The sequence below is a fragment of the Mustela nivalis genome (genome assembly GCF_964662115.1).
Source record: "Mustela nivalis genome assembly, chromosome: 15".
Lineage (NCBI taxonomy): Eukaryota > Metazoa > Chordata > Mammalia > Carnivora > Mustelidae > Mustela > Mustela nivalis.
The window spans coordinates 23332760-23359744 of NC_139034.1; the positions used below are offsets into that span (position 1 = coordinate 23332760).

Genomic DNA, 26985 nt, shown 5'->3' on the forward strand with positions numbered 1-26985 from the left:
ATTGTGGTCAAAGTTGCACCTCTCCCCGAATACATTAAATACTCCTGGTTTGTCCCCTTTAATCACTGAATTATATGGTATGTGAATTGTATCTTACTAAAGCTGTTAAGAAACAGAAAGGACTGTGTACGTATAATATACTCAAAATAATGCAATTGACTTTCAAGACTGCTGCCGCATATTCTTTGTTGCAAAGGAAGGTAATGGTAACAACTAGTTAATTGCTCCAGAATTAGGTATAGTAGTATAAATAGTATAAATGCTGTCACTTCCTTACCTCAATGGTCACTCAAAATCTCTAGCTGAGTGAAAGGAGAAAAGTGTCTTGTAAAAAATTAGGCTCCTCCAGTTAATACCGAATCATGCTGACAGATGTAATTTCATTGTTTTAGGTCCTAAATCTAGTGCAGTCCTATGTGACCCTTCGAGTGCCTCTGTATGTTTCCTATGTGTTCCATTCCCCAGTTGGGGTAGGAGGCTGGCAGCATTTTGACTTGAAGTCGGAGCTCCGCCTAACTTTTGTGTATGACACTGCCATCTTGTGGAATGATGGAATTGGCAGCCCACCAGAAGCCGAACTCCAAGGTGGGTAATAATTTGGAAAATGAGTTTTCTCATCTATTTGAATTATTGAATTATTGAATATAATTATTGAATTATAGATGATTTCTCATCTGTTCTCATCTATTTGAATTATTATTGAATTAGGATTCAAATAGATCCTAGGATTTTTTAACTGTAGCAAAATAAATAATAGAAGCAACTTTCAATAAATTTTATTTTTATGTTCAGTATTTTAAGATTATTTCATTTTGTCATGGAAAAACTAACGAAATCCTATCAGTGCCCAAAATTTTGTATAACAAGTGACTGTTATAGATATCATAAACATTTCATAGGTATTTAACCCTGACAGTCCATTTCAGGTGATTCATCATTTATGTGTTACACAACATAGTCTGTGTGTTTCCTAGGTTCTAGAAAATGTATAGAAGAAGTTCCTTATGAAAATAAGGAATGAACCCAAGAGAAAAATGTATGCTTTTTTTTCTTTTTCTTCTGAAAATGAGCTAGGTCCTGGCTTCTAGTTCTGGCTTCCACAGCTTAACTAGCTTTGTGATCTTGAACATACGGCTTAGCCTTTGTGGCACTCAGTTTCTCCTCAAGGGTAGACTAGACTGCTAATAATATTCTTTTTATTTTAAATTTTTATCATTCTGTAATATTTTAGCTGGATGCTTTGGAACAGCAGTGGTAAGTACAACTAACTCCTAAGCACCTGTAAGCACCTGCCAAACTTTCTTTCAATCTCTGTATCAGAATAATAATTTAAAGTCTACAAGCATAATGCTAATTTATCTATCCGTGGAATGAATAATTTCTTTTCAGACACATGCTACTGTTCTGGCTTCATGCCTATCTGAACATCATGCTTGAGTTACTTTTTATGAGCCAGAGAGAAAATACTATTGACAGTGTCTCAAAATTTGCTATCTTAAACAGATTTTAGATTGCCTTAAATTTATGTGAAAGGTTATATGATCACCCTGAGTGATCATTCTAAATTATTTTATATTTCAGTATTTTGGTTACACATCTTGCCTTGGAAAGTGTATATTTAAGGAAATTTAATGTGGGTCCATGCTGTGGTTCTCAAGTTCTACATAAGGATCTCATGGTTCCTTCTTGTTTCTGGAACCAACTTTGGTCAAACTGCCAAAAGTTTTGGAAAACCTCCAGAGTTTTTACTAAGTCTGTAAAATTTGGAATCATTCTGGAGAACATGAACCCACTTCCAAGTCCAGATCTTCAGAACTTGACAACTTTACTGTGTCTCTCAATTTACAACTTCATTTATATAGACTAATGCTTTCAGGGAAAAAAAATAATCTTGGCCTGTTGTCTATTTCATGTTGTCTATTTCTATCTATTTCATATTGTCTATCTGTTTATTTCATATTGACCTCACTCATGCTACCTGATTCTATTTCGCCTCCCTTCTTGATACCCTTTCTTGTTAAAAAACAAAGCAAAACAAACAAAACACTTGTGCTTCTCTTATCACTCAGAATTCTGATCACTGTCTTTGGCTAGAATACTTAAGGATGAGACATATCTAAATTCAAATTTGGAAAAAATCCTGCATATAATGAGTCCCTGGTCACCAGTGTTTTCACTCTTGTGCACTCTGCTCATGTAGGTTCTCTCTACCCCACGAGCATGCGCATCGGTGAAGAGGGGCGCTTGGTGGTGAACTTTAAGACAGAGGCTCAGTTCCATGGTCTGTTCGTGCTGTCCCATCCCGGTAAGCCCTGTTATCCACAAGAAGCTGCTCCCTGCACCACAGAACACAGATATTTCAGGCCCTGCACTACCTGACAAGCTATGAATCCAGCATCTAAACTTAACTTCAAGTGAATTGTCCATGTGACTTATCCACAGGAGGGTTTGATAATTGTTAAGCTATATCTCATAAGCTACAAATTCATCGTTATCAACATAGCCTTTTAAAGAAAATACAAAATGATAGTAAATTTAAACGAAAACTCTACTGAGTTCATTTTAAGTGGAGTTTTCCTTAGATAAAGAGCATAGCAACCACAGCCCCCTTCTTTTCTCAATTCTGTTGCATATAAAGTTGAATTTGAAGTCATTTGTTTAGCAAGGACTCCTCTGTTCACAGCCGTTTTCTGGATACCGTGAGAAACCTTTATAATAGAGCTGGAAGTAACATTGTACTATGATACTTATATTTCAGACATGTTAACTAATTACCTTTAATAAAGATTTACTGTCATTTTACTAACTGCGAACGCTGTGCTTTAAATACCAATAAGGAAGCAGGCACTGAAGTCCAATGCCCAAGCTTTTTTTTTTTAAATATAAAGGACATCCCATTAGAAATTTTTTTTTTTATTTGACTCTCCATATCACTAAATTGGTGTTGCATATTTTGCCCATTTGCCAACTATTGTCAGATTGGACAGGGAACATAGTTCAATCCATGTCTTCTCCAGCCTTCCATTTTCTGGGTTTGAGCTCAAAACAAGGAAAGAATGGGGCCAAAATTCAGAAGAGAAAGGGGGCTCACTGTATATTTATGAGGCTGAGCTACAAGACATACGGACCCAAAAAGAATCATTTGGCTTTATTGTAACTGACAGTTCTGGAAAATAAGGATTTCTGGGTCTTTACAGATCCCTTCCACATGTCTACCTTTCTAATAAACTGAGTCTTTGTTTAGACACAATTGCAGGCAATCTAATTAAAATTAGGTTCCGCTTGTAAGTTGGGTTTGCCCTGCTGTGCGGATGCTAAGAGACTAAAGTTGATCTCGGCTTCGGTGCACAATAAATGCATTCACATCAGCTGTTACTGCACTGCTGTGCCTTCCCTGGAAAGTTGCCCTGGACTATTTGAGCATTTCTGCACAATTATCTTTTCACAGAATCATAGAGTGGGAAAAGCACTGAATTAGGACTCAGAAGGCACACATCCTAACTGTGTGATCTTGGGAGAGTCACTATAATCGGCCTCAGCTCACATTCTCCAAGGGGGGGAATGAAGCTAATTATACCAACACTGGGGCTTTGAAGGCTTAGTATTAAGAATAAAAGCAAGCAATGTGCGATCGGGTGCTTTGAAAACCCTAAGCTTTTGTGCACTCTTACAGCCACTCTACCATTATTCTTACTGGCACTTTTCTAGCATCCTTCACGAGCTCAATGATCATGTCAGCTGATCATCCAGGCCTGACCTTCTCCCTGCGCCTCATCAGGAGTGAACCGACCTATAACCAGCCTGTGCAGCAGTGGAGCTTTATGTCTGACTTTGCGGTAAGTGACTCAGGCTCTTAACTGAACTTTCCTTTTCTGCTGCTTTGGGTGACACCTCAGATTCTTAAAGGGAAAACCTAAATGTCCTCCCTTCTCCTTAAAGGTACGTGACTATTCAGGGACTTACACAGTGAAACTGCTGCCTTGCACCACTCCATCGCATCAAGAGTACCGCCTGCCAGTCACCTGCAACCCCCGAGAGCCTGTCACCTTTGACCTTGACATTCGGTTCCAACAGGTGCGTCTCTTGCAGTTGCTTTCCCGTGACTTCTCCAATCCCACTTCATGAAGATCGTGGTTTACGTGTATCAGTAAATAGATAAATAAATACATAAATTCACACCATGACTTACTAATTTTTGCTTGCTGAGAATAAAGGAGTCAGACAGGAAGGAAGCAAGAGAAGAAGGAAGGAGGAAAGAACTGCCCTTCATCTGTCGTTGGTTCAGGGTATAAAATCCAGAGTTGAAGAGTACACAAAGGTTATTTTTCTTCTTATGTGATCTTTTCTCCTCCTGGAGTTTGCTGCCTTGGAGAGTTGAGGGTTTTCCCCAGAGTTCTTCTGTATGTCTTTGCCTCGTTCTTGATCTTGAAGGAAAACAAATATCCTGTAGTTCACGACATCTCCAAGTACCTAACTGCCATTATATAGTAAAAGAAATATGACGACACTTTTGTCCAAGGACAATACTAAGTGTTGGCCCTGCACTGAGCATGAGAAGTACAAGTCCCATATATACCCTGTGAAAACAATGGAAAAGAGCTCAAGGAATGCTGTTTCGTCCCAGTCAAAACATTTCACCTCACCAGTATCGCCTTCTCATGAAGGGCAGAGCCAGCGTTACAATCCCCTGTGTTAGTTTGGTCGGATGTGAAAACTGCGGTGCAGTCTTCCGTCATCTACATGTGCACGTACAGCCCATGTGTGTGTCTGTGAATAAGGCATTTGTGCACCGCCAGGGCAATCGGCAACCCATAACAGAGCTTTCACACTTGGTTTTAGGTCAGCGATCCAGTGGCAGCTGAGTTCAGCTTGAACACCCAGATGTACCTCCTCTCCAAGAAGAGCCTCTGGCTGTCTGATGGATCCATGGGATTTGGGCAAGAGAGTGATGTTGCCTTTGCAGAAGGTACCCGTTTCACAGATGAGACAGCCGCTCTGTCTGCTCGCCGCCGCATCTGTTGTGCTTTGCTTTATTGGGATCATGTTTAAGAAGGGAAATGATCAGTGCTGGTGTACTCTTGAGAATATTACTGGGTCTTTACCACTTTGACAGGAATGGCTAGGGCCACTGGAATTGGATATATGCTACTAGATGGTTTTTCTTCTGGGGAAGTTAATCTCTATTTCCTTTGCCTAAGTGACTTTTGGAAACAATCTAGATTTTCTTTTCGTGAATCTTCTTTCCAGGTGCATAGACTCAAATACTGCAGCTACTTGAGACTGTCGGTGCCTCCTGGTGAGGGTCATATCTGTGCTGCTCAGTGGCTTGTTCCTGGCACTTAGCAGAATGCCTAACACGCATGGTGGGAGTTCAGTAGTAGTTGCGAAACAGATGACTGACCGCGAGGGAATTTCCACAAACTCTCCTTCAAAATCACATAAAGCCAACTCAGCTTTTTATCAATATTTTCTTTTCTTTTTTTTTTTAAGATTTTATTTATTTATTTGATAGAGAGAGATCACAAGTAGGCAGAGAGGCAGGCAGAGAGAGAGAGAGGGAAGCAGGCTCCCTGCTGAGCAGAGAGCCCGATGCGAGACTCGATCCCAGGACCCTGAGATCATGACCTGAGCCGAAGGCAATGGCTTAACCCACTGAGCCACCCAGGCGCCCTCAATATTTTCTTTTCTATATACTTTATTAGTCTGTATCCTGCCAAGTAATTTATCTATATGAAGTGGACTTTAAACCACAGTGGAATTATGAATATTAAATTTTAGACCAAGCGTTGAGGTTATTCCCACTACTGACTGAGCATGGACAGTCAGTAAATCTGCAGTCACTTTTGGTCTGTCCCCAGAGTGGTCTCACCTGAGGCCTGGGAGTGGGCGACATCCTGAAAGTCTTCCAGTATTTGATGGCAGATTAGAAAAAGAAGGAAGTACTCTCTAGGAAGCGTTATTGTCACCAATGGTTTGCAGAGTCATGTGGACAGGACTTACCATGTAACAGAAATGACACTTCCACGTATCTGTTTCAGGGGACATCATTTACGGGCGTGTCATGGTAGATCCTGTCCAGAATCTGGGTGACTCCTTTTACTGCAGCATTGAGAAGGTGTTTCTGTGCACTGGAGCTGACGGCTATGTTCCCAAATACAGTCCCACGAATGCAGAATACGGCTGCTTAGCAGACTCTCCTTCACTCTTATATAGATTTAAAATTGTGGTAAGTGCTTTAGCCCAAACAGTGAACTAGGTAGATGTTCAAAGTTCAATGTTTTCATCTGGTATTTAAAAACAATAACATCTTTTTAAATGAAACACAATGGTGACATTGTATGGTCATCTGTACTTGCTCAAACCTAAAGAAACCATTCTATACTTGCAGAAGTTGGCATTATCTACAGCACTCCTCATTTTCTTTATTGCTTAAAGGACAAAGCTCAGCCAGAGACACAAGCCACCAGTTTTGGAAATGTCCTGTTTAATGCCAAGCTAGCAGCCGATGACCCTGAAGCTATTCTCTTAGTGAATCAGCCTGGATCCGATGGCTTTAAAGTCGACTCAACACCACTCTTTCAGGTGGGCCAGTAATAAGCCACTTACACCAGCTCTGTGAGCACATGCAAATTATTTAATATTGGGATGATCCAGGTGTCTTCTACGAAAGGGCAATGATAGGAATACTGCATAAGTAATCATAACATTGTATAAGGTAATGCAGGTAAGCCACACAGGACCATAGTGCGCACCTGGTAAGCATTCTGTAAACCCTAGGTATTATTTTTATTAGTGTATTCACCTTATTTTAAGGCTATGAGTAATGAAGACCCTTATTCAGCCCGGAATAGAAATCTAAGTCTGATGTTTGGAAACTCTGATTTATTTTCTTTTCTTTCTTTCTTTCTTTCTTTCTTTCTTTCTTTCTTTCTTTCTTTCTTTCTTTTATTTTTTAAGATTTTATTCATTTATTTGACAGAGAGAAAGAGATCACAGATAGGCAGAGAGGCAGGTGGGGGAGGGGGATGGAACAGGCTCCCCGCTGAGCAGAGAGCCCGATGCGGGGCTCGATCCCAGGACCCTGAGATCATGACCTGAGCTGAACGCAGAGGCCTAACCCACTGAGCCATCCAGGTGCCCCGGAAACTCTGCTTTTCTTATTCAAAACTTCCTTCCTGTTGACTTTTCATGACTATCTTTATTAGAGTGATCTTGGCTTCAGAAAAGAAGTGTGCACAGCTCATAAATCTCCATTCTCAAAGACTTTATAAACCAAGAAACAATATCCTAGCCTAGCGATGGATGGTAAAAAGACACAGGCGACCCTAACACTGGGCAGACAAATGAGACAAATTCAGAGTTGTGTTTCCACGGAGAATCCTTGGAGGGGCAAGTACACCTTTTAGGAAATTTCCTGAAAATTGTCCACACCAGAGGGGCTTCAGACACAGTATCTGTCTTCATTCTAAAGAATCTTAAAGAAGCATATTTGTTACTCGGAATAATTTTTTTAAATGGTTTTCACTGTTAATTCTCAAAGCATTAAATGCCTTTTAAATCCTGAAGGGTTCAGAGAGCCATCAGAAATTCCTTCTTTTCACAAGCCCTAGAAAAGCAGAAAAACGGACCTTTTCTATGGTCTCCTATGTAAATATGCAGCCAGACTTACTGGAAGAGAGTCCTGAGAGTCAGAAGGTCTGGGTTCTAGTCTTGCCTCTGCCACTAACTGGCTGAGTAACATTGGCACGTTTCGGCACTGGTGGATCCTTCCTTACCCATTTTTCAGATGAGTAAGTTAAAACCATGTGACAGCTCCGACATTCTATGGCAGCAAGTCACAGATTGCTAAAGATTTACTGGCACACACTCCTTTGAGAGTCACACAAAATATTTTAGAGTCCTTTACACAAAGCCTTGCATGTACTACCCACAAAAAAATGTTTAGTGTATTAATTCTGCAGTCTAGAGTAAATTCTCAGTGATTGTCTCTGCCATTAATTTCTCTTGCAGGAGTCATGAATTAGGTTGGTGTGGTATTTAATTTTCTAACAAATAGAGTTGCATTTCCTAGGTTGCCCTGGGTCGGGAATGGTACATACACACGATCTACACTGTAAGATCAAAAGACAACGCCAATCGAGGCATCGGCAAAAGAAGTACCGAGTACCAGCACCACTCCATAGTGGGTCCAGGGAAGCCAGAGGCCACGAGCCAGGGCCGGAAGAAGAGGGAGATCAGGAGCCCACCCCCGCTGGCGTGGGACATAGGTGCTGACAACAACCGGGGAACCAACATCCAGCACATCGCCCTGGACCGCACCAGCAGGAAGCAGGTCCCCCAGGGGCAAGTTCCTTCTGATGGCGTCCTCCCTCGTGAGCTCAACCGGCCCAGCTCTGATGTCAGCCTGGTCACAGTCGTTGGCAGCATCGCGATGGGGTTCCTCACCCTCTGCCTCGCTGCCATCACAGTGATGATGTGCAGGAGGAGGAAGGGCGCCAGGAGGAAGGGCGCCCTGAAATGCTCAGGCAGTAGCAAGCCCATGATGGCCCCGCAGAACCACCAGGGAGACAGCTCCGAGGTTTGAAGAGTGTCACTGGATTCAGCCTTGGCCTCCAGTGCCTTAGAAAGACAGTGGAAACCCAAATGCTTCTGTCAGTGCCAGGGAATTGGGGACTTCTTTTATGAAGCTTCTCAGAGGACCTGACTGTACTAATGAAATTGGATTTGAATTCTGTCTACTTTTTCATGCATCAGAGAACAAATGCAGACCACAAACCACACCTTTCCTCTGACTCCAGAGTCAGCAACAATGTATTGGTGGGTATACATAGCCATGGACTGCCAGGAATGGACTTCTCATTTTAGGCATTTTTCTCTAAACAGTGGAGACAAATCTATTCCAAGGTGCTGCAGACTCTCTCAGAAGTTGAAGAGGAGTCTCCTGTTGCTATATGAGCATGAATCTTGAAGGTGCAATTATCACATTGTTTATTCATTGTATAACAGTTTATTCCTAGAAAGGCTTTCATGGATAGTCTGCACAAATGATAAATACACTGTTTACAATGACAAGTTTTCGAATAGGTGGAGACAGCATGGAATTATGACCAGGGGTGGCTCAACCCGTCATTCACCTTTCCTACTACATGGGAGGGAACGGAAGGAAATATAGAGGGAAGGAAGTCACTAGGTTGGATTTGAATTGTTTTTCATCCTCATCAGAGCCTCCCTGTTTTACTTGCTTATTTAACTTTAAATTAAACCAAAGAATACGTTAAGTCTGGAAGAGATTGTCGAAGACTTTCCTGTTATATAGTGAGAAATAGTCGAATTTTTGCATGATAGTATATCTCATGGGTGCTCAACATTTGTGGGAAATGAGAGGGTTGGTGGCGTTTTGATGATGAAGAAGAAATGCTATAGAGTTAGATTCACATTTATAAGACAATGTTCTTTAAGAACTGAGCCTAGATGTTTGCAGTATTGAACCCAAAATTATGAGAAGTATCATTACAGGTGCTGGAAGGAGAAAGTGGTATTTATTAATATAATGTGTTTAACCAAAGTGCCTCTTCTACATCACGGAAATAAAGAACATTCTGACAGATGATATATGAGGTTAACCCTCAGAGGAGCATAATCACACAACAATGTCCAGAACTTAAATTGGCCATAGGACATTTCATTAACCTTCTAATCAGCCTCTGGGCCAAAAATGGGGACCTCTGCCCCTGTCATTCCAGAGATGGCCGTGGAGGCACAACCTTCTTTGATCCAGGAGGAGAGCAGCATTCTTTGTCATATCCAGTTCAGTGAGCTGACACAGCGAGGTCCCTCTCAGTATCTGAAAACATACCATGTGGCACTGCTCACAGTGCTAAAAACCAGGAAACTTAAGTGAGTTGCTTGGCAAGGTTCCCATCACCCTTCTGAAAAAATAGACTCTCACCAAATGTCAGAAATTTCAATTGGAAAGGGAAGGAAAATGTCAGTAGTCCAGTGACCAATCTCTCAAAAGCTAGTGAATGTATTTCAAGCAAAAACAGGGTCAGGAGAAAAAGAACTGTACTTAAGGACTAACTAGCCCTCACATGTTGCCTGGAATCTTTTCACTTTTGTCCATAGTCTGGCCACACTGGACGTCCTAGCGGAATGGACCTCATCTGGTGTCCATAGGCACCAGCCATCTCTTTATTGAAAAAAGGAATCTACGTTGGTGCTGAGAGAGAGGTGAAAAGCGTCTAATGCTCGCCTCTCTCCTTTTGGGCAGCTCTGCATTTCACACTCAAAGTCTTTCAAAGAATATGGTAGACTGGAGTCTCCTTCCATTGGGGAATTTACGGATATCACCCCTATAACTCAAGGGCCCCCCAAAGGACTTATATTAAGTACTGTATAGCCCGGGAGTTCATTTGTCAAGCAAACATGAATGCTTTCATCATAATCCCCTTTTCTTCTGCTTTGCCTTCTGGCAGATGCTTTGCTACTTCTTTAGCTACCTCGTAACTTGTCTAGGAATGAGCATGAGTTAAGCCGCTTCAGTGAGCGTGTGGACTTTTCATGACTTAGCACTGGGTTCAATTCAGTTAGACTGTGGGAACAAGTACTTGCCGTTGCTTTATGTTCCTTCAGTGGTTTAGATGCTTCAGAGCCTGACTCTTGCACAGTCTTGAGCATCTCTGTCACTGAATATAGTAACATAGTAATATAGTAATATAGTGAAGCCTCATTACGACAAGCCTGTTTGGAGCCTTTGGGCCACACTGGTTTTATATCAAATTTCACTCTGCAATGTGTTTTACTAATGAGACTGCCATATATGAATTGGAGGGCTTATAAAACACAGAACATGTCTATCCTTTCCTAACAAAGATAAGTTTCTTCCTCTCTGCCCATTCCCTCTCTCTCTCTCTCCCTTTCTCTCCTCTAACTTTCCCTTGAAAATAGAGTCTATGGGAAAAAGGCAGATATAGCTTTCTTAAGTGTAGAGTGCTTGGATTTCAGCATCATCTTCCTTTTATCTGTTTACTTAATGTGTGATTTTATATACATTAATCTTAAGAAACTCTTTTTAGTGGAAAAAAAAGATCAGCGAAAATGTTTTATTATTCAATAAAACAGACCCTTTCCCCCAATATTTTGTTTTTAGACAATTATGCTGGTATTATCAGCACAATTTCATAAAATAACTTCCCATAGACAATAGGATATAAGCTTTAATAACTCCTTAGATACCCAGTAGCTTCTGACCCTAATTAAAACTATATAATTGAAATTGTATCACAAAACCCAAAGCACAAAAATATATATGAAGCCTTAGCGGCTCTCCCCGCATATGAACCACAAAGCATTACAATACATAATTATGGTTTTAATGATGGTTTTATTTATCCCACTTCATTCCCTCAGTTAACATTTACTAAATGCTCACCTAGGACTCACCACTTTGAGAGATTACACAGAAACCAAGATGCCCTCCCTGGTCTCCAGCAGGTTCTAACCAAATGTAGCTCCTCCTTTAGACCAGAGGGATGAGCATTTGCATTGGGTTCTGCCCTGGACCAAGAACAATTCAGTTAGACTGTGGGAACAAGTACTTGCCTGTGAAGACAGCATGGAATTATGACCAGGGGTGGCAGTGTCTGTGAACCACAACTTAAAACTCTCCAGAGCACTGACAGTGGAGTCCACTCTTTTTCCTCTAAAAGAATCCCACATTATGGGTCATTGTGACCACAGATCTAAGGTAAAATATTTCAGATCAATAATTTAATGGAATTGCCCTTTACAAATCTACACAGAAAGGGCACATTGCAGGGATGTGGGTAGTCTGGCTTAGTCTTTTCCTCTTAATGGAAGACAGGCCCACTTTATTCCAAGGATGAGATATAGCACCTAAACTCTTGTTCTCATCCATTAATGCCCCAACACCTCCTGAAGTGCACCCTCCCACAAGCATCTGAACAGTATTTGAACAGTATAAATGGCGGTCAACTAGAATTCCTCCGCCATTCTACTGCACAGCATTGGTGACATGAAGGACCAAGTACAAAAGATGTAGTTCTATCAGCGGCCAACAACTTCTTTATCAGGTCATCACACCTCTTAGTCTTTTCCAGGTTACCAGCTCCAAGGTCAACTTTAACAATAGAAATGGATCTGCAGAAAATCATAGAGCCTCTCATATAAATCCGCGCTAAAGGGTAAAATAGTCCTAGCTTGAGAAACAATAAAGAAGCAATAACAGGAAAATGTAATGACATTTAAATTTTTAAGGTTGGAAATTTGATTACTGCTGCTATTTTGAAAATACCTATTTAGTTTTGATTTAAAAACTAGTTTAGTCCTTTAAAAGAAAAAGAAAAAATAATCTCTAAAGATGCAAATATTTTACAAATTCGAAGTTTACATAGTTGTATTCATTTAAAAGCAAGGGAGCTCTGATTCTTTGAAACTCTTTCATTTCTTCTAGCCAGGAGGGCAATAACAAAAGGGAGAAGACAGGTGTCTTTACTAACTGCAGGGCAAATGGTGAATAGAGCTTAGGTGTTCAATCAGTCCTAAGGCCATGGCTTAGAAATGTATAATTTGGCACAGCAGTAGAAGTACGACTAGTATCTGACAAGCACATACAGACACATGTGCGTATACAAACAACCAAAGATCTCATTTCTAGAAAATGACGATCCTAAATATAGTCTTAACTGAAATGGTCCATATGGAGATTTTCAAAAAGGTCAACAGAATGGTCATTTGTGTTAACATACTATTGTGGGATTTTCTTGGACATTAGTTTCAAGGTTACTATGTTTCCTTAAGATTTTTCTTCAACTTGATTCCAGTGTTCCGTGGTTAATACCAAGAATTTTCAGAAAATACCATCCATAGGTTCAAAGTTTCCCTCACTGTCTATTTCTCCTTTGGTGTTAAAAATGGAAGATCAAGATTTGGGTAGTTATTTTGCTTTTAATAAGAGATTCTAAAATAGAAGTGTGCAGCATTTTCCTACAGTTTTCACCAGGAGGATTATACAGAAACTTCTTAGATAAAAGAAAGCTGGTTCTCTCTTGAACTAAAGTTGATACAACAAACTACACTAATGTGAGCCTCTCTCAAATTTAATTGTACCAGGAAAACCAATCAGAATATTGAGTTGGCGGCCTTTAAACAGTTTTGCCCTCTTCCCTCTCTTTCAAGTACATTTGTTAGCTTTTGCTGGTATCTCTGTGTATTTTTTTTTTTTTTCAGTATTGTGTTTTACTTAAGAGCAACAACCAGAAGAAGAAACCACAATGCTGCTGTAGCAATGACATCTACTTTCCTTCCTTCCCTCCTCTCCCTTCCTTTCTTCCTTCCTGGGTTCCTTTCTGGCACAGACTATCCTCTGATATTTGTCTATCATTCCTCCAGTAACGCTTCCCTTTTAGTTTGGAAACCATTGCCATTTTCACTACGAAATTAACATTCTCTTTCATCTGAAAGCTAGTAAGTGAGCCCAGCATTTGTGCAGTGTCCCTTCTTTATAAAATGTTAAGGCTTTTGGCTGATGGAAAGAACTCCCTTCAAAAGATCAAAAGCATCATACTGAATAATGTAATGACAATCTGTGCTTTGATTTTTCTCTCAGTGAAGGTTCAACACTGACATTTAAGACACACACACACAAATCCCTTTAAGGGTTTAATTGAGCAAAAGTAAAAGGCCAGAGATCACATATATGAAGTTGTTTTGCATGATTGAATACTTTGCAATGAAATAAATGGCAAAACAAAAAAACTGTTAAAATGTTAACAGCTTTGAAGTGTTTCAAATTGTAATTATTAAATGTAGAATGTTCCTTTCACTATTAGCCAGATGTTGCCTACCCAGATTGCATGATTCCTTGAATACTCTAAGTGAATCACTACTACAGATATTTATTTTTCCAATGTTTAGATTATCCCTTCACATAAGAATTGTCAGTATTGTGCCTTAGAAAATAAGAAAGAAAAGAGAGAAATGCAAGTTTTTAAGAACTAACATTAATAATAAAGAGCATTGTAATACAAACCACTTAAAATATAGAAAAGCAATTACTGGTAAGAATAAAAGATAATTTCTGTAAGGGCCCAAATTAAGCACATTACAAAAAGAAGTACAAAGCTGAGTCTCTTTCTGTGGTTTCAGGAATTCAAGTTTTTGGCAAGGTATTTTTAAAGCCCATTTGTCTCTGAAAGAAAACTTCAGCCTGGACAAGGAGTTGTGTGTTTGATAATTGTATTAAGTGCCTACTTCCTTCCCCCAAAGTCCTCCAAAAACTCAGTAAATTTATATTTATGTAGCCACTGAGTGACATATCTGTGTGTAATGGAATTATTTGCAAAGCTTAATGGCCTTTGTGATTTTCCCATGGGAATTCTTCAAAAACAAGCAGGGTCTAGTTTTTGTTGTTATTGTTTATTTACTGGGGTACTTCATGTTTGCTGGATATTGAAGCTTATCCCTGGGAAACCAACTATGCCAATAATTTGGAGCCATTCAGTCTTCTATCCACGTCTAAAATAATTCCTGCTGCCACTTGTGTTGCATAACTACCACTGTTTTCCTTCAAAATATTTCACATGTTTAATATAAATAAAGCCCATATAAATATAAATCTGTTAACATGGTCAAGTTATTGCGGTTCATTCTTCAACTTCATTTGCACTGAAATCCAAGAATTCGTGTAGTCTGCAATGAGTGTCCGTTAACTCTCGTTCCAGGTCTGAAGCCTATGCTCCTGCAGGCTTCCAGAATGGGACCTGTGCTCCCAGCACTTCTCTGATGCTTGTGGCAAAGTATTTCGGCTCCTTACCAGGATCAACCCACAGAATCTTAGCGTTTACTCACCAGGTGTAGCAGGTGCTGACACAGCCAGAGGCCTGTCAGTGGCAATGTATGCTTAAAGGAAACCACATACGGGGCGCCTGGGTGGCTCAGTGGGTTAAGCCGCTGCCTTCGGCTCAGGTCATGATCTTAGGGTCCTGGGATGGAGTCCCGCATCGGGCTCTCTGCTCAGCGGGGAGCCTGCTTCCTCCTCTCTCTCTGCCTGCCTCTCTGCCTACTTGTGATCTCTCTCTATCGAATAAATAAAAATAAAATCTAAAAAAAAAAAAAAAAAAAAAAAGGTAACCACATACTTAGGCGAGTAATTCTGTCCCAAGAGCAGGGTGTCTAGATCCTACTACAGGTATGAAACCCTGCCCAGCTGCACTAATGAGGATGAATCAACTAATAACGGATGAATCCATTGCTGGGGAGCTGCCCTGACAAGGTAGACCAGTCGCCTTTATGTAAATTTCACTCAAATCAGTAATCATTTGATTTATTATATAGTCAGATTTTTAATAGGTGGCCACCACTGTTTAATACCAGAAGGAAAGGCAAGGACAGCCTCTTAGAGCTGTTGACGGATAATCCCAAGAAAAGGGCCAAATACACAAGAGAAGTTAGAGTGGGGGACTGGGGGAGGAAATGGCCATGTTATAGCAGAAGAGCTGTCATCAGCTACAGAAATGAGAGGCTCAATCCATCTTCACTAGAGAAGATAAGAAAAGAGCCTGTGTGCTAGGAAATTTCCAAGGCCGCTAGGAAGAAAACCTGGCTTTCAGGAAGTTAGGGAAGGGGACGGAGGAAGGGAAGATTCCTGATACAGCCACACCTGGGTATTAACTAGGAGATAAGATCTCCCTGCCATAAAGTCACAATCACCCCAGGCACCCAATTTAAGGGGAAAGTCCCCAAACCAGAATGAGGGAAGGTAGACCTGACTGGGGGCAGGGAGATGATCAGAAGCAGAGTTGGGCCATTCTGAACCCACACAGTACTGATCCCCAATCCCAGGCCCCCACCCAGCAGCCATGCCAGGACACTGCTGCAGAGGAAGAGCGATAGCAATTTTTGAAACTCCTGCTCCCTACAGACTGCAAAGCATTTCAAGATGCTAAGATCTCATCCTGGAAATTTAAATGTGACTAATTGCAAAGTGGTTAAAGGTGGTAGAGAAGGCGGTCAGGCAGAGTAAGATTATATCCAAAGGACGATGAGGCAGGTCAGAGAGGATACAGGGTACTCAACAGGGGGAGAACATTTGGAGAAGGGCGTATGCAAAAAGAGGTACAAATATTTTCCTAGGATTTCCTCGGAGTTGAAACTATTCAGAAGACAATGAGTTCGAAACACATAGGCTGCGTGACAACATACAGTGGTTGTGGCCAGACACATTTCTGCCCCTTTTGATGAGGACAGAAGCCCCATCTGCCTGCACACCTCGCCACCACTTGGCTTGAATTCTAAAGAGACCACTAAATCAAGAGGCACTGGTGATACTCAAGTGTGATCAGAGAAGGTCTCAAAGGCAGTGGCCCAAATCAAAGAAGTTTTGTTGGCAATTTACAGACATATGATTTTCTGTGGATATGACCTATATTATAGGTCAGTGTATTATTTTCAGAGACACTTTATACACATCAAAACAGATGTCTGCCCTGAGCTGCCTGGGTGGCTCAGTCGGTTGAGCATCGACTCTTGGTTTCAGCTCAGGTCCTGGTCTCAGGATAGTGAGATCGAGCCCTGTGTCCAGCTCCGCCCCGTGTCCGGCTCCACGCTCCATACAGAGTCCGCTGGAGACCCTCTCTCCCCCTCTCCCTCTGCCCTACTCCTCATTCTCTCTCTAATCAATCAATCATTCCTTGAAAAACAACAGGTTTCTGCTCTGAGTAGCTGAATTAGAGAGAAGTACTTTCTCTATGGAGACAAGAATCCCAGGCTCATGACTTGGTATTTTTTAAATGTAAGTTTTATTATAATGCCGATATGACAAGGCCAAAGGATCAAGAACAATTGCCATTGAAAAGAAAGCTTAGTATACTCACAGATTCCAATGGGAGCTGGTACGTTCCACAAAAAGGGCCACACACAGGGATGCGACATGTCATGGGGCAGAGGGAACAAGAGAAAGTGTGGGTGAGAGCCTTTCTTGTAGTTTCCATGGGCAGAAACAGCCAAGGAGGGATAAACAGGTTGAGGATTAGCCAACTTGAGTAATTTCAGTGGGGTTGAGGGCATAGGGCTGTCCCTAGGTGTCTGGTACCTGGCCTTTGGGGGATTGGGCAGATGGAAAATAGCCCACAGAGTGGGAGCAGATAAAGAGGGCAGTTGGGATAGGGTCTCTGGATTGTTCGGTTTGCCTATGAATCCCACAAATCTGTGGGAATTGGCTAGCCAGTTTTGAATCTTAGAGGCAGAGTTAAAGTAAACAGAAGAAGAGCCAGGATATTTAATTATACCCCAAATCAGAGAAGTAAGAACAAAGACTTTGAAAACCAGGGTCAAGTTTTGTGTAAGAGAAGTCCTGACAGGAAGAGAAAGGTCTGGTAAAAACCTACCTATTCTAGTACCAAGGGTCGTGGGAAAAGCAGGTTAAGAGAGAGGGAGAGGCTGGAAGGCCTGTGGGGAGGGGAGGGCAGGGATTACGGCAAGAACAAAGGGGGATGTTGCCTCTCCCCTACCATTTCCCGTTTAAGACTCTGGAAAGAGATCGCCTCTCCAGGGATCCCTGTTCCGAGGTCAGGCACAGCCAAACACACCCAGGGACCAGTGTGTTCGATCTCTTTGTATTGGCCCAGCATCTGGAGGGCAAGGAAAGCTTGGGGCAGCTGAGGACTGTGGACCCACAGTCTGGAAAAGCAGAAAAAACACCCTCGGGTCATCTGTGCTTGGGGATTACTATGATCCAGGCCTGTGTCTAAAGAGATCGGATTCTTCCTTCTCTCTAAGAGGTTGTTTGCTGTTTTCCTCCTCCGTGGGCCTTGACTCCCCTCCAGCTCCCCTCCCCCCAAAGAAAAACAAACTTCACCCTAAGGAAGGGGGTGGGGGGGCGACTGTGTTTTGAATACTGTCTTTGGCAGTCACATTCCAGGAGAGCCGTGACCTTCCTTGATTCTTCTATGCCATTTACCCCCAAAACAGTTCCCTTTGGAGGTCTCTTTAGCCAGCCCTTAGTAACCATACAATAAATGACCTATGGCAAGCTGAAGAATTAAGGAGACAATGCGGGAGGGATGGAGTAATTTGAATCTCCCAGAGAACTTTCAAACCGCCATCTGCACAGGGCACCTGGGTGACTCAGTGGGTTAAGCCTCTGCCTTAGGCTCAGGTCATGATTTTAGGGTCCTGGGATCCAGCCCGCCTCCTGTCGAGCTCTCTGATCAGCAGGAAGTCAGCTTCTGCCTCTGCCTCTGCCCTTCCCCTCCCACTCATGTATGTTCTCGCTCTCTCAAATAAATAAATAAAATCTTTTTTTAAAAATGGAAAACAATTAAAAAAACAATAAAACACACACACACACACACACAAGAACCAAAAAACAAAAAAACAGAGATTCTGATACAGCTCTCAAACCCCATTTCCACACTAGCGGGATGGCCCTAGGGGCATGCCAGCAGCCTGTCTGTTTAAAAAAAAAGAGCTTCTAGTGAGTGAGAGAACCACGACCTTAGGGAGAACCACTAGTTTAGCATTTGGTGTACATTGACAAGAAAGATTTGCACTTTCAGGGCAATCATGGAAACCAGAAGAAGTAGTAAGTGTGGGTTTCTGGAATAGGGTAGGAAGTGTGCTCACAAAATGTCCTTGTACATGTAGGACCTGCCGGCTCAGGTGACCCTCAGTGTCCAAGCATGTGGTCAGTCACTGCACCACTCACTGCTCCTCAGCTGTATGGTCATCTGGGGCATCTGCATGACAGTGTGACCTCATCGACTCAGATTCTGGCTGGTGTGAATGAACTGAGATCGGTTTCTGTTCCCAATTTTTGTTAAAATGCAAGTATTTAGCTTCTCAGGAAAAATAAAATGAGTGCTAGAGTTAAAGAGTCACTAGACTCTACTGAAAAATGTATTAACTGTGAATTGTCCAGAACACATTCCAAGTATGATATGGTCTCATAAAAAAAGGCAGGTTACAAAACCAAAGGCAGGGATGCCTGGGTGGCTCAGTCGGTTAAGCATCTGCCTTTGGCTCAGGTCATGATCCCAGGATCCTGGGATCGAGTTCCACATCGGGCTTCCGGCGCAGCAAGGAGCCTGTTTCCTTTCTTCCTTCTGCTCCTCCTGCTCCTCCTGCTTGTGCTCACTCACACACACTCTCTCTCTGACAAATAAAATCTTTAAAAACAAAACAAAACGAAAGTCAGAATGTGATCCCTATTTTACATTTATATGTAGTTAATATCTATGCGTTGACAGGATGTGTGCGAGGGGAGCATGTGGAGGGGATGGAAGCAGGGCCAGGAGCGTGGGATGGGGAGTGTTATACAGGAAGACCATGTGCAGTGAAAAGGAGCGTGAGATGGGTGGGGAGCGTGTGTGCATGTGTGTGCATGTGTGTGCTTGCTCTCAGAGTCCTGGACACGATGAAAAACTCCAGTGGGCCCCCACACTTGCAGAACCTGAAAGGCAAGAGGGGAATGGGTGTGGGCTCTGTCCCCGCCCCCAGGCACTTGCCCCACGTAAACCACCGTGATGTTTAAGAGCAAGGACTTTGGAGTGAGACCTAGTTTTAAATCCTAACCCCAAACTAGCGACAGGCTCTTAGGCAAGTTTCCAACCTCTTGCCATCAACTTTCTCATCTGCAAAATAAAGATTTTTCTCGGCATCCATAAAGGGCTGAGCACGGTGTTCACACACAGCAATCAGTACATGGTAACAAAAAATCCTAGCCCTTTGCTCAAAATACAACTCAAAGCTGTACCACGGCAACAAAAGAAATCTGACAAAGCAATTTTTAAAATACATCACATCTATATTCTAGTCTATGGCTTCTTTATTTTGAACAGTTTAGGGGTTTTTTGGAAGGGGGCGGTGAATGGCATTTACAATTCTTAACTACTGGTGGCTCTTGGGTCTAATAATGGGGTGAAAACATGGAGTTCACAGGATGTTCCCCATTGATTCCAACCAACAAAACCAGTCATAAGCATCATTCTCGCTTGTAAGTGCCATGCACTGTCCCAGCCGCTGGCAAAGTTGCTGGGAGGCTAAGCATTGGCCCCTGGTTGTGGGCACAAGAGAGCTGGGACGGAGTCCGCCCCAGGCGCTATGATGAGTTTGCAGCCTGGGTGCCTCTTCAGCCTTTCACATCAAAATCAATCTGGATTTCAAACACGGAGGCTTGGGGGTGAGGGGGTGGGAGGGTGATTTAGCAAATAGTTACTTGGGAATTATAAAAAGCAAATAGCTAGTATAAAGAGGAGGCCTGTGTTACTTTATAAATTATCTAGAGAGCTTCTTAAAACCAATCAAAATTATTGCTGAAATCTTAGCCAAGGTTTTGCAAAGATTTCTTCCCCCTGCTGCAAGCAAGCAAGTTCCTGCCTTAAGTCGAATGCCTGCTAACTGACTAATATGGATAATGCAAAGCTGTTTATGCTCTGGGATAATATAACCAGACCCCCACTTTTGGGGGGAGGCTTTATGGCATTTTTCTGCAAATGCTATTCTAGCAGCGGCGTCCCTCTGGTTCAATATTGTTGCAATTCTCAGTCCTTCTGACCGCTGGGTTCTCCCGAGAGAACTGGCAACAGCTCCCCAAACAGCGGCTGACCACAGCCCAAAACCTCAGGCTCTGTTCGTAGCCTTCTCATGGTTATTGTAGCTGACACCACCGATGCCCTCCAGGATATTCATGGGCAGAGGGAAGACGATGGTGGAATTCTTCTCGGTGGCCACGGTGGTGAGGGTTTGCAGGTAACGCAGCTGGAGGGCTACTGGGGACTCGGCCAGCACCATGGAGGCTGACTTCAGAGACTTGGAAGCATTCATTTCCCCTTCGGCGGCAACGACCTAAGCCGGCAGAAATCAAAGAGCTCAGAAAGAAATGTTTGCAACTGTGAGTCGTATTCTGGCTGCGCCCCAGGCTGGTCTGCCCCCGCCACCCCCCCACCCCCCCACCCCGCAACCCCACTTTGCCACCGGGTTTCATCCTGCTCCTGCTTTGGCGAGGGTGAGAGTTTCGCGTCCTAATGTGATTTAGGGGAATAATGCTGACCAGTTACTCTGGAGCCTCCCCATCCCCCACGCTAGCTTTCAGAGAAGTTTGAAATTCAAGGCGTGCACCCGCTTCTCCCCCTTGTTTTTTTCTTATCCTAGGAGACCTTAATTCTGAGGCCAGTTCAGCCTCATGCTTCCAGTGTGAGGACTGTTTCAAGTTCTCTCCGCCCTGGATGGCCAGCAACAGGCAGGGCAGTCTGAGAACACCCACAGGAGGGCTCTCCCTTTTGCTGGCTCCCCATCTAGCTCTCTCCTGCCCAAGACGGATTTGCCACGGGTACTCACTGTCTCTGTGCCAAACCGAGAAGCTGCTGAGAAGCTGCTGGAGCTTCCCAGATAAAGCCCTGCTTCCCAGGGCAGAGGAAAACTCATTGGTTCTCAAGGAAGATTCTGAGGAGCTTAGGCAAAAGGGTTCTCATCTTCCCTTGGTTTCTGATACTCCGGGAAACCCATTTCCGCAGCCATGAAGGCTACAGACCCAGCGGACTCAAGAACATTCGAGGCCAGGGTAGGCTTATAGTGTGTCATCTACCCTGGATTGGGTTTAATCACCTCACCATTCCCTTTCAGTCCAGCTCACTAACCACACCTAACAATAATGTTCAAAAGACGGGCACGGGGTTGGCTACTGCGGAACGCCAGCTTCCAGGGGGTCACTACACTCGCTGCGATGGGCACTGAGTAATGTATAAGGCTGGTGGATCAGTACACCAGAAACTACTCTAGTTTTGCCGGTCAGTTATACTTCCATAATTTAAAAAAAAATAATAATAAAGCAGAATTGCTAACTTTATAAAAATGTAGATTCCCGAGCCACAAGAGAATCAGCTTCACGGAGTGTGAGCTGAGATCTCAGAGTTAGTGTTTGCTGTGTTGACTTCTCTCTAGGGGACGGAAATGCAGCCAGACTTGGAACCCACATTGCTAAGTCACTGGGCAAGTGACTGTCCCAAGACCTGTTGCCCAACTTCCTCAAGGTATATTAGTTCAGGAGGAAATTCTCAGTAAAAACTGTAAATAAGCAACCCTTTTCTTATCAAAATCACCGAGAAGCCTGATCTTCCATTCAAGGTCTAGCTTTTTCTCCTCCAAAGCTAGGCATCTTGCCTTCCAGTGTGGACGGAGCAGCTCTTACCCTGGCCCTGGCTTCCCGGGTGGCCTCGGCCTCCGCAGCCATGGACCGCTGTAGCTGCACCGGAATCCGGACATCTTTGATTTCCACTCGTGCCACCCGGATCCCCCACAGCTCGGTGGCATCATCAAGTAAGGTCTGTTTCCAAATCATAAGAAAGGGTATTGGTCAGGAGACAAGGGAGTTGGGCAAATATCCCGCATTTTCTTGTCACAGACATCTAGCCAGCAACAAGGTATAGCCTTCCCAGGCACTCCTAGGGTTTGTCTTGGCTCTTCCATCTGCAGCTGTGAATCTCTGGGCTGGTTCCTTAACCTCTCTGATTCCTTACAGGTTGTTCCACCTATAAAAGGGTTCCTCTCGAGATTTTCATGAGCTTTGCAGATAATACACGTAAGAGATCTACCAATGCCTCACAATAAATCAATAAATAGTATTGGGTACTTGCTGAGATACTCTGTGCCTTGCTCTTGCTCTGCTTAACCTCTCCCCTGTGGCAGGTAGTTTTAAACAGGTAGCCAGCCATGTGTATATATATGTATATATATATATATATATATATATATGCTTATTTACATATATATATGCTTACTTACTTATATATATAAATATATTTGTATATATATGCTTACTTATATATATATGCTTACTTACATATATATATATATAATATATATTTTATATATATATTTTAGAGCACAGCAGCCTAAAATCAAAGATATGCTTGTCTTTTGTAAAAACTTAAGACCACTGAGGATGTCCTATTGGTTATCCTGCAGAGCTAGAGGGGTGGGAAAGAATGTCTTGTGAGAGAATGAAATCAGACAAGTTGTTTCCTCCGAGGCCAGAGGCAGAGATCTCTGCTACCAAATGGCAAGCCATCTCTTGCCTTTCCACAATTTCCATAGAACAGTGGAGATGGTGAGACCTCCCAAGAAGCCAGGGACTGGACTGTGGCAGGGGAAACATCTGAGTTGTCAAACTCGTGGGGCTCTGACAAATGACGCGGAGAGTTCTAAAGAACCAACGCTGTTTCATAAAGCCTGGGTCTTCGTGTCACAGTAGACATTGGAAGATACGCCAAGGACCAAAGCTGAAATTCCCTACTAACGCAGAGAAGGGAGGCTCAGAATCAAAGCATAATTGGTTAAGGGCCACATAGAAATGTAATTGTCTATGAACTAGGATGGGCGAGGGGTGAGACGGATAACAGCAACATCCTCACCATTACTAGAATTCTGATTACTGTCACCGTAACCACCGCGCTAGGTAGCACCGTGCTGGATTTCCCAGGGATGGCAGGCCTGCGGGGTGTCAGCTGAAGCCTGTTCAAATATTCCATTGAAATGCAGAAACACATGGGCTGTCCGAGAAATGGTGGCCCTTCTTCTGGAATAAGCTCAATTAAAAAGGACGCTAACCTCCTCAGAAAAGGCTAACATGTACAATGCTAACTTATATGTTGAATTAAAACAAAAATAGGTAAGGTGTCCAATTCCTTCAGCTCCCCATGTCCTGCTCACATATTTAAACTTAGAGCTTGTGATTATAAAGGAATAAAGCCACAAACCGAGGCCCAGTGTCTCCAGCAGCTGTATGCGTGTGTGTGTGTGTTGCACGTGTGAGTGCACATGCACACACACGTGAGACGGATTCTTTGAACCACTGATAGCTGATCATCACTGATAATCAAAATAAATGAACTAAGGACACAGGCTATTTGTTCTCTGCGTCTTTACCTGGATGCTATGGGCAATCTCCTCTCGGCCGGCTAAAATTTGGGACAGGGTCTGCGTCCCTAAGACATTCCTCAGGGTAGTCTGAGCCAGCAGAAATGTGGCTTGGTGGACATCGTTGACATTAGCCACGGCAGACACAGCACTATAGATTCTGTAATAGACGACTCCGTCCACTTGCGTAGTCACGGAGTCTCTGGTGAGGATCTGGAGAGCAAGGACAGGGAAGATCGCGTGTTTATTATGACTGTCACAGTGACGGACAGTGTCAGCCAGCCTAAGAGCCCTCTCCCCAGGAGGAGACCCTTCGCCACAGCTCAGGCCAGCATCACCCAAACTCTGCCCTGGGCTGCCGTACAATGTCATCCTGGTTGGCGACAAAATCCCCACCCATGGGTCGTCTGTATCCATCTCTGTACCTTCACCTTAGGGAGCCTTACACCCCACGGGCAGAAGCTTTTTGATTTGCCACGGGAGCCTAAGCACTTCCTATTTTAAAAGGTGGCAAGTAGGAACTCGGTGGAATTCTACCTTCTACACAGAGATAGAACGCTCCTTTCCCTGACACCAGCCATCTTTTTGGTTTTCAGGTTTTATCAGATTTGATGAACAGCAGTGCTGCTTAGAAAACATAGATGTCACCAGAGACCATGTTCTGTTTTCACATAAAGGGAAATCTCTTTGCTTCCACAGAGGCTCCGTATTAATCCTTCTGAATAATGTGACGAGGCGTTTTGCAGCCAGTGAGACCTCTCTGGCAGGACTGTAGGAGCCGAACCTAGGACGGGGGAGTATGGAGCCAGAAAAGGCCCACGGTAGGTCACTAAGCATCTCCAATTCTTAGGACACAGGCTGAAGCCCAAAGTAAGGACTCTGTACTTCCTACCAGTGACATGGCGATGGGATTGTTGGGTCTTGACTGAGTTTCTTGGACCAAAGAGAAGAAAATTAACATCAACTCGTAATCCTCTCATCACCTCTGCCCTTCTGCATTGTAGACCCTACTCACATTTTCTTTCTTCTTCTTGAATCGTTTTGGCTCTTGGTAACTCTGTTTCTCTTCTCTAATGCCCTGTTACTGGTCTTGGATATTTATTTACAGTACTTTAAGAATGGAAAAGAATTATTTGAAATAAAAATGCAAGTGGGATCTGTGCTCTTTCCTTACAGGTATCCACTGTTTTGCATCCAATCACGCATTAAAAAAAAAAGTGAAGCACAGAGATTTAATAAAAAGTCTAGAAAGGTGACAGCAAGGATAATATCCTAACCAAACCCTGCCCTCCACCAAATTAAATTCAACCGCTTTATACAATGACTTATCTGACTCTTCCAAGCATCTTGGCTACTGCTCTCCATCCCAGCTTCTCTGCCAACTACATCTTTTCTCTCTCTTCTCTGGGACTTACCCCCCCGAATCATTCTAAGTCTTACAGCAAGGCAGCCCTTGCCCTTGGCTTTATTGTCAGTGCGAAAAGCAAAGCCCCGTGGTTTTTAAGACCCACCAGAGCTCCTCAAGCCAGTCCCTTATAGTTTGAAAACATGCTGTAAAACATCAACTGTTCGTGGAATGAGAAAGATACAGGTTTTATTTCTAAGAGCATATCTTTAACCTGAATTACCTCTTGTGGAGGAATGTTGCAAGTAATAGTTCGGAGATCAACTTTGACAAAGACATCTATGCAGGGCAGGACCAGGATCAAACCTGGGAGAGAAAATATGGCTTAAAATTTCACCGCATTGAAACTAACTGCCACAAATTGTCTCCTAACTATATGATCCATTATTTTCAATGGACTACAAATGCTTCTCAGAGGATCTTCAATATACAATATGCACCTTGAACTTTGGGGAAAATTAGTTCCTCCTCCTAGTCAGTGACTAAAGAAAAGTGGTTCCCTAGAGATTAAACTCTTGTGGCAAAGAGTTAAAGATCCTTGATATTTAATTTTTAGATTTTATTTGTAAGCCACTCAACCTACTTCTAGCCAAGTGTTGAATTTGACATTAATTTAAAAGGATGTTTTGGAAATTGGTGTCCTTACTAAAGATATCTGCACAAAAGATTTAAGTAATAGATTTTTTTTTTACCTTAAATGTCAATGACTGTCAACATTCTCATTCATCTTCAATAGTATTGAAAAAATTGTAGAATTAAAATCTTCTTAAGAAGATTCTATAAGAATTTAAGAAGAATTTGGAAGAAGATTCTTAAGAATCTTAATTCGAATCTTAAGAAGATTCTTAAAATGTTAAGAATTAAAATCTTCGTAAGTCCCTAAAACCAATGTACTTCAGAATTTCTTGTTTCTCTAGAGCTATGTTCTAGTTCAAATATGATGGCGTCCTAGAGTTAAAACCCTCTAACTTCTCTTTGAGTCATGAAGTATTTGGGTTTGGGGCTGAGTTGGGGAAGGAAAGGGATAGGAAAATTCAGTTGATTTCCCATGCATGGATCCCTAACATTAGCCTGGCCAGTGTTCTCAATAGCTAGAGTTATCCAGGTTAGAACCACAAGGCATAGCAAGATGGGGACTCCAATCCATTTCTATTCACCAGAAAGATTTTGTGCCATTATTTTGTATTTTAAAGAAGAAACCTGTTTGTAGGCTATATATACCATGCAAAGGGCTGGTAACATCAACAGAAGACACTGCTAAGGTGTTTTCTTTCTCTCGGTCTCTGAACTCTCCTGAGATTTGTAGTGAGGATTGCTGCCTGATTTACTTCCTTTTCTTGATACCAGGTCGCCAGTTGAGGTCATGGCCCCTAAAACTAGAGGGTTAAGTCCTAGCCCTTGCACTTACTAGGTTGTGACCTGGGAACACTTCTATAACTTTCCTGAGCTTCAATTAGTTCATCTCTAGAAGAGGGTAGTGAAGATTAAGCATGATTCGACATGATAACGAAATAAAGTACTAAACACAGGGCCAGGTATGTATGATGTGCTCAAGGAATAGCAGCACTTATTATTAAAACTTTCATTATTCTTTCATTATTAAAGAATAATTTACAATTTACAAAAGTGGAGAGGTTTTCCATTAGCAA

At 42.6% G+C, this 26985-nt stretch overlaps 2 protein-coding genes across 4 annotated transcripts in view; one reads left to right on the forward strand and one right to left on the reverse strand.

The window, feature by feature from the left end:
- FREM2 (FRAS1 related extracellular matrix 2) overlaps positions 1-26985 on the forward strand; it is a 187453-nt gene that overhangs the window by 145527 nt on the left and 14941 nt on the right. The window contains exons 17-24 of one of the 3 annotated variants that reach the window (XM_082700379.1): positions 393-585; positions 2201-2305; positions 3709-3836; positions 3940-4074; positions 4840-4966; positions 6039-6226; positions 6436-6582; positions 18189-18254. In XM_082700379.1, the coding sequence (XP_082556505.1) occupies positions 393-585; positions 2201-2305; positions 3709-3836; positions 3940-4074; positions 4840-4966; positions 6039-6226; positions 6436-6582; positions 18189-18227 (1062 nt within the window). In that variant the 3' untranslated portion in view covers positions 18228-18254. Of the gene's footprint in view, positions 1-392; positions 586-2200; positions 2306-3708; positions 3837-3939; positions 4075-4839; positions 4967-6038; positions 6227-6435; positions 6583-8071; positions 9287-18188; positions 18255-26985 lie in introns of those variants that run through there. The other 2 variants (XM_082700378.1, XM_082700380.1) reach the window with 2 other exon arrangements.
- STOML3 (stomatin like 3) overlaps positions 19802-26985 on the reverse strand; it is a 29410-nt gene continuing 22226 nt past the window's right edge. The window contains exons 5-8 of the mRNA XM_082700470.1: positions 25560-25642; positions 23941-24144; positions 22205-22339; positions 19802-20862 (exon numbers count right to left, since the gene is read on the reverse strand). Of these exons, the coding sequence (XP_082556596.1) occupies positions 20638-20862; positions 22205-22339; positions 23941-24144; positions 25560-25642 (647 nt within the window). The 3' untranslated portion in view covers positions 19802-20637. The remainder of the gene's footprint in view (positions 20863-22204; positions 22340-23940; positions 24145-25559; positions 25643-26985) is intronic.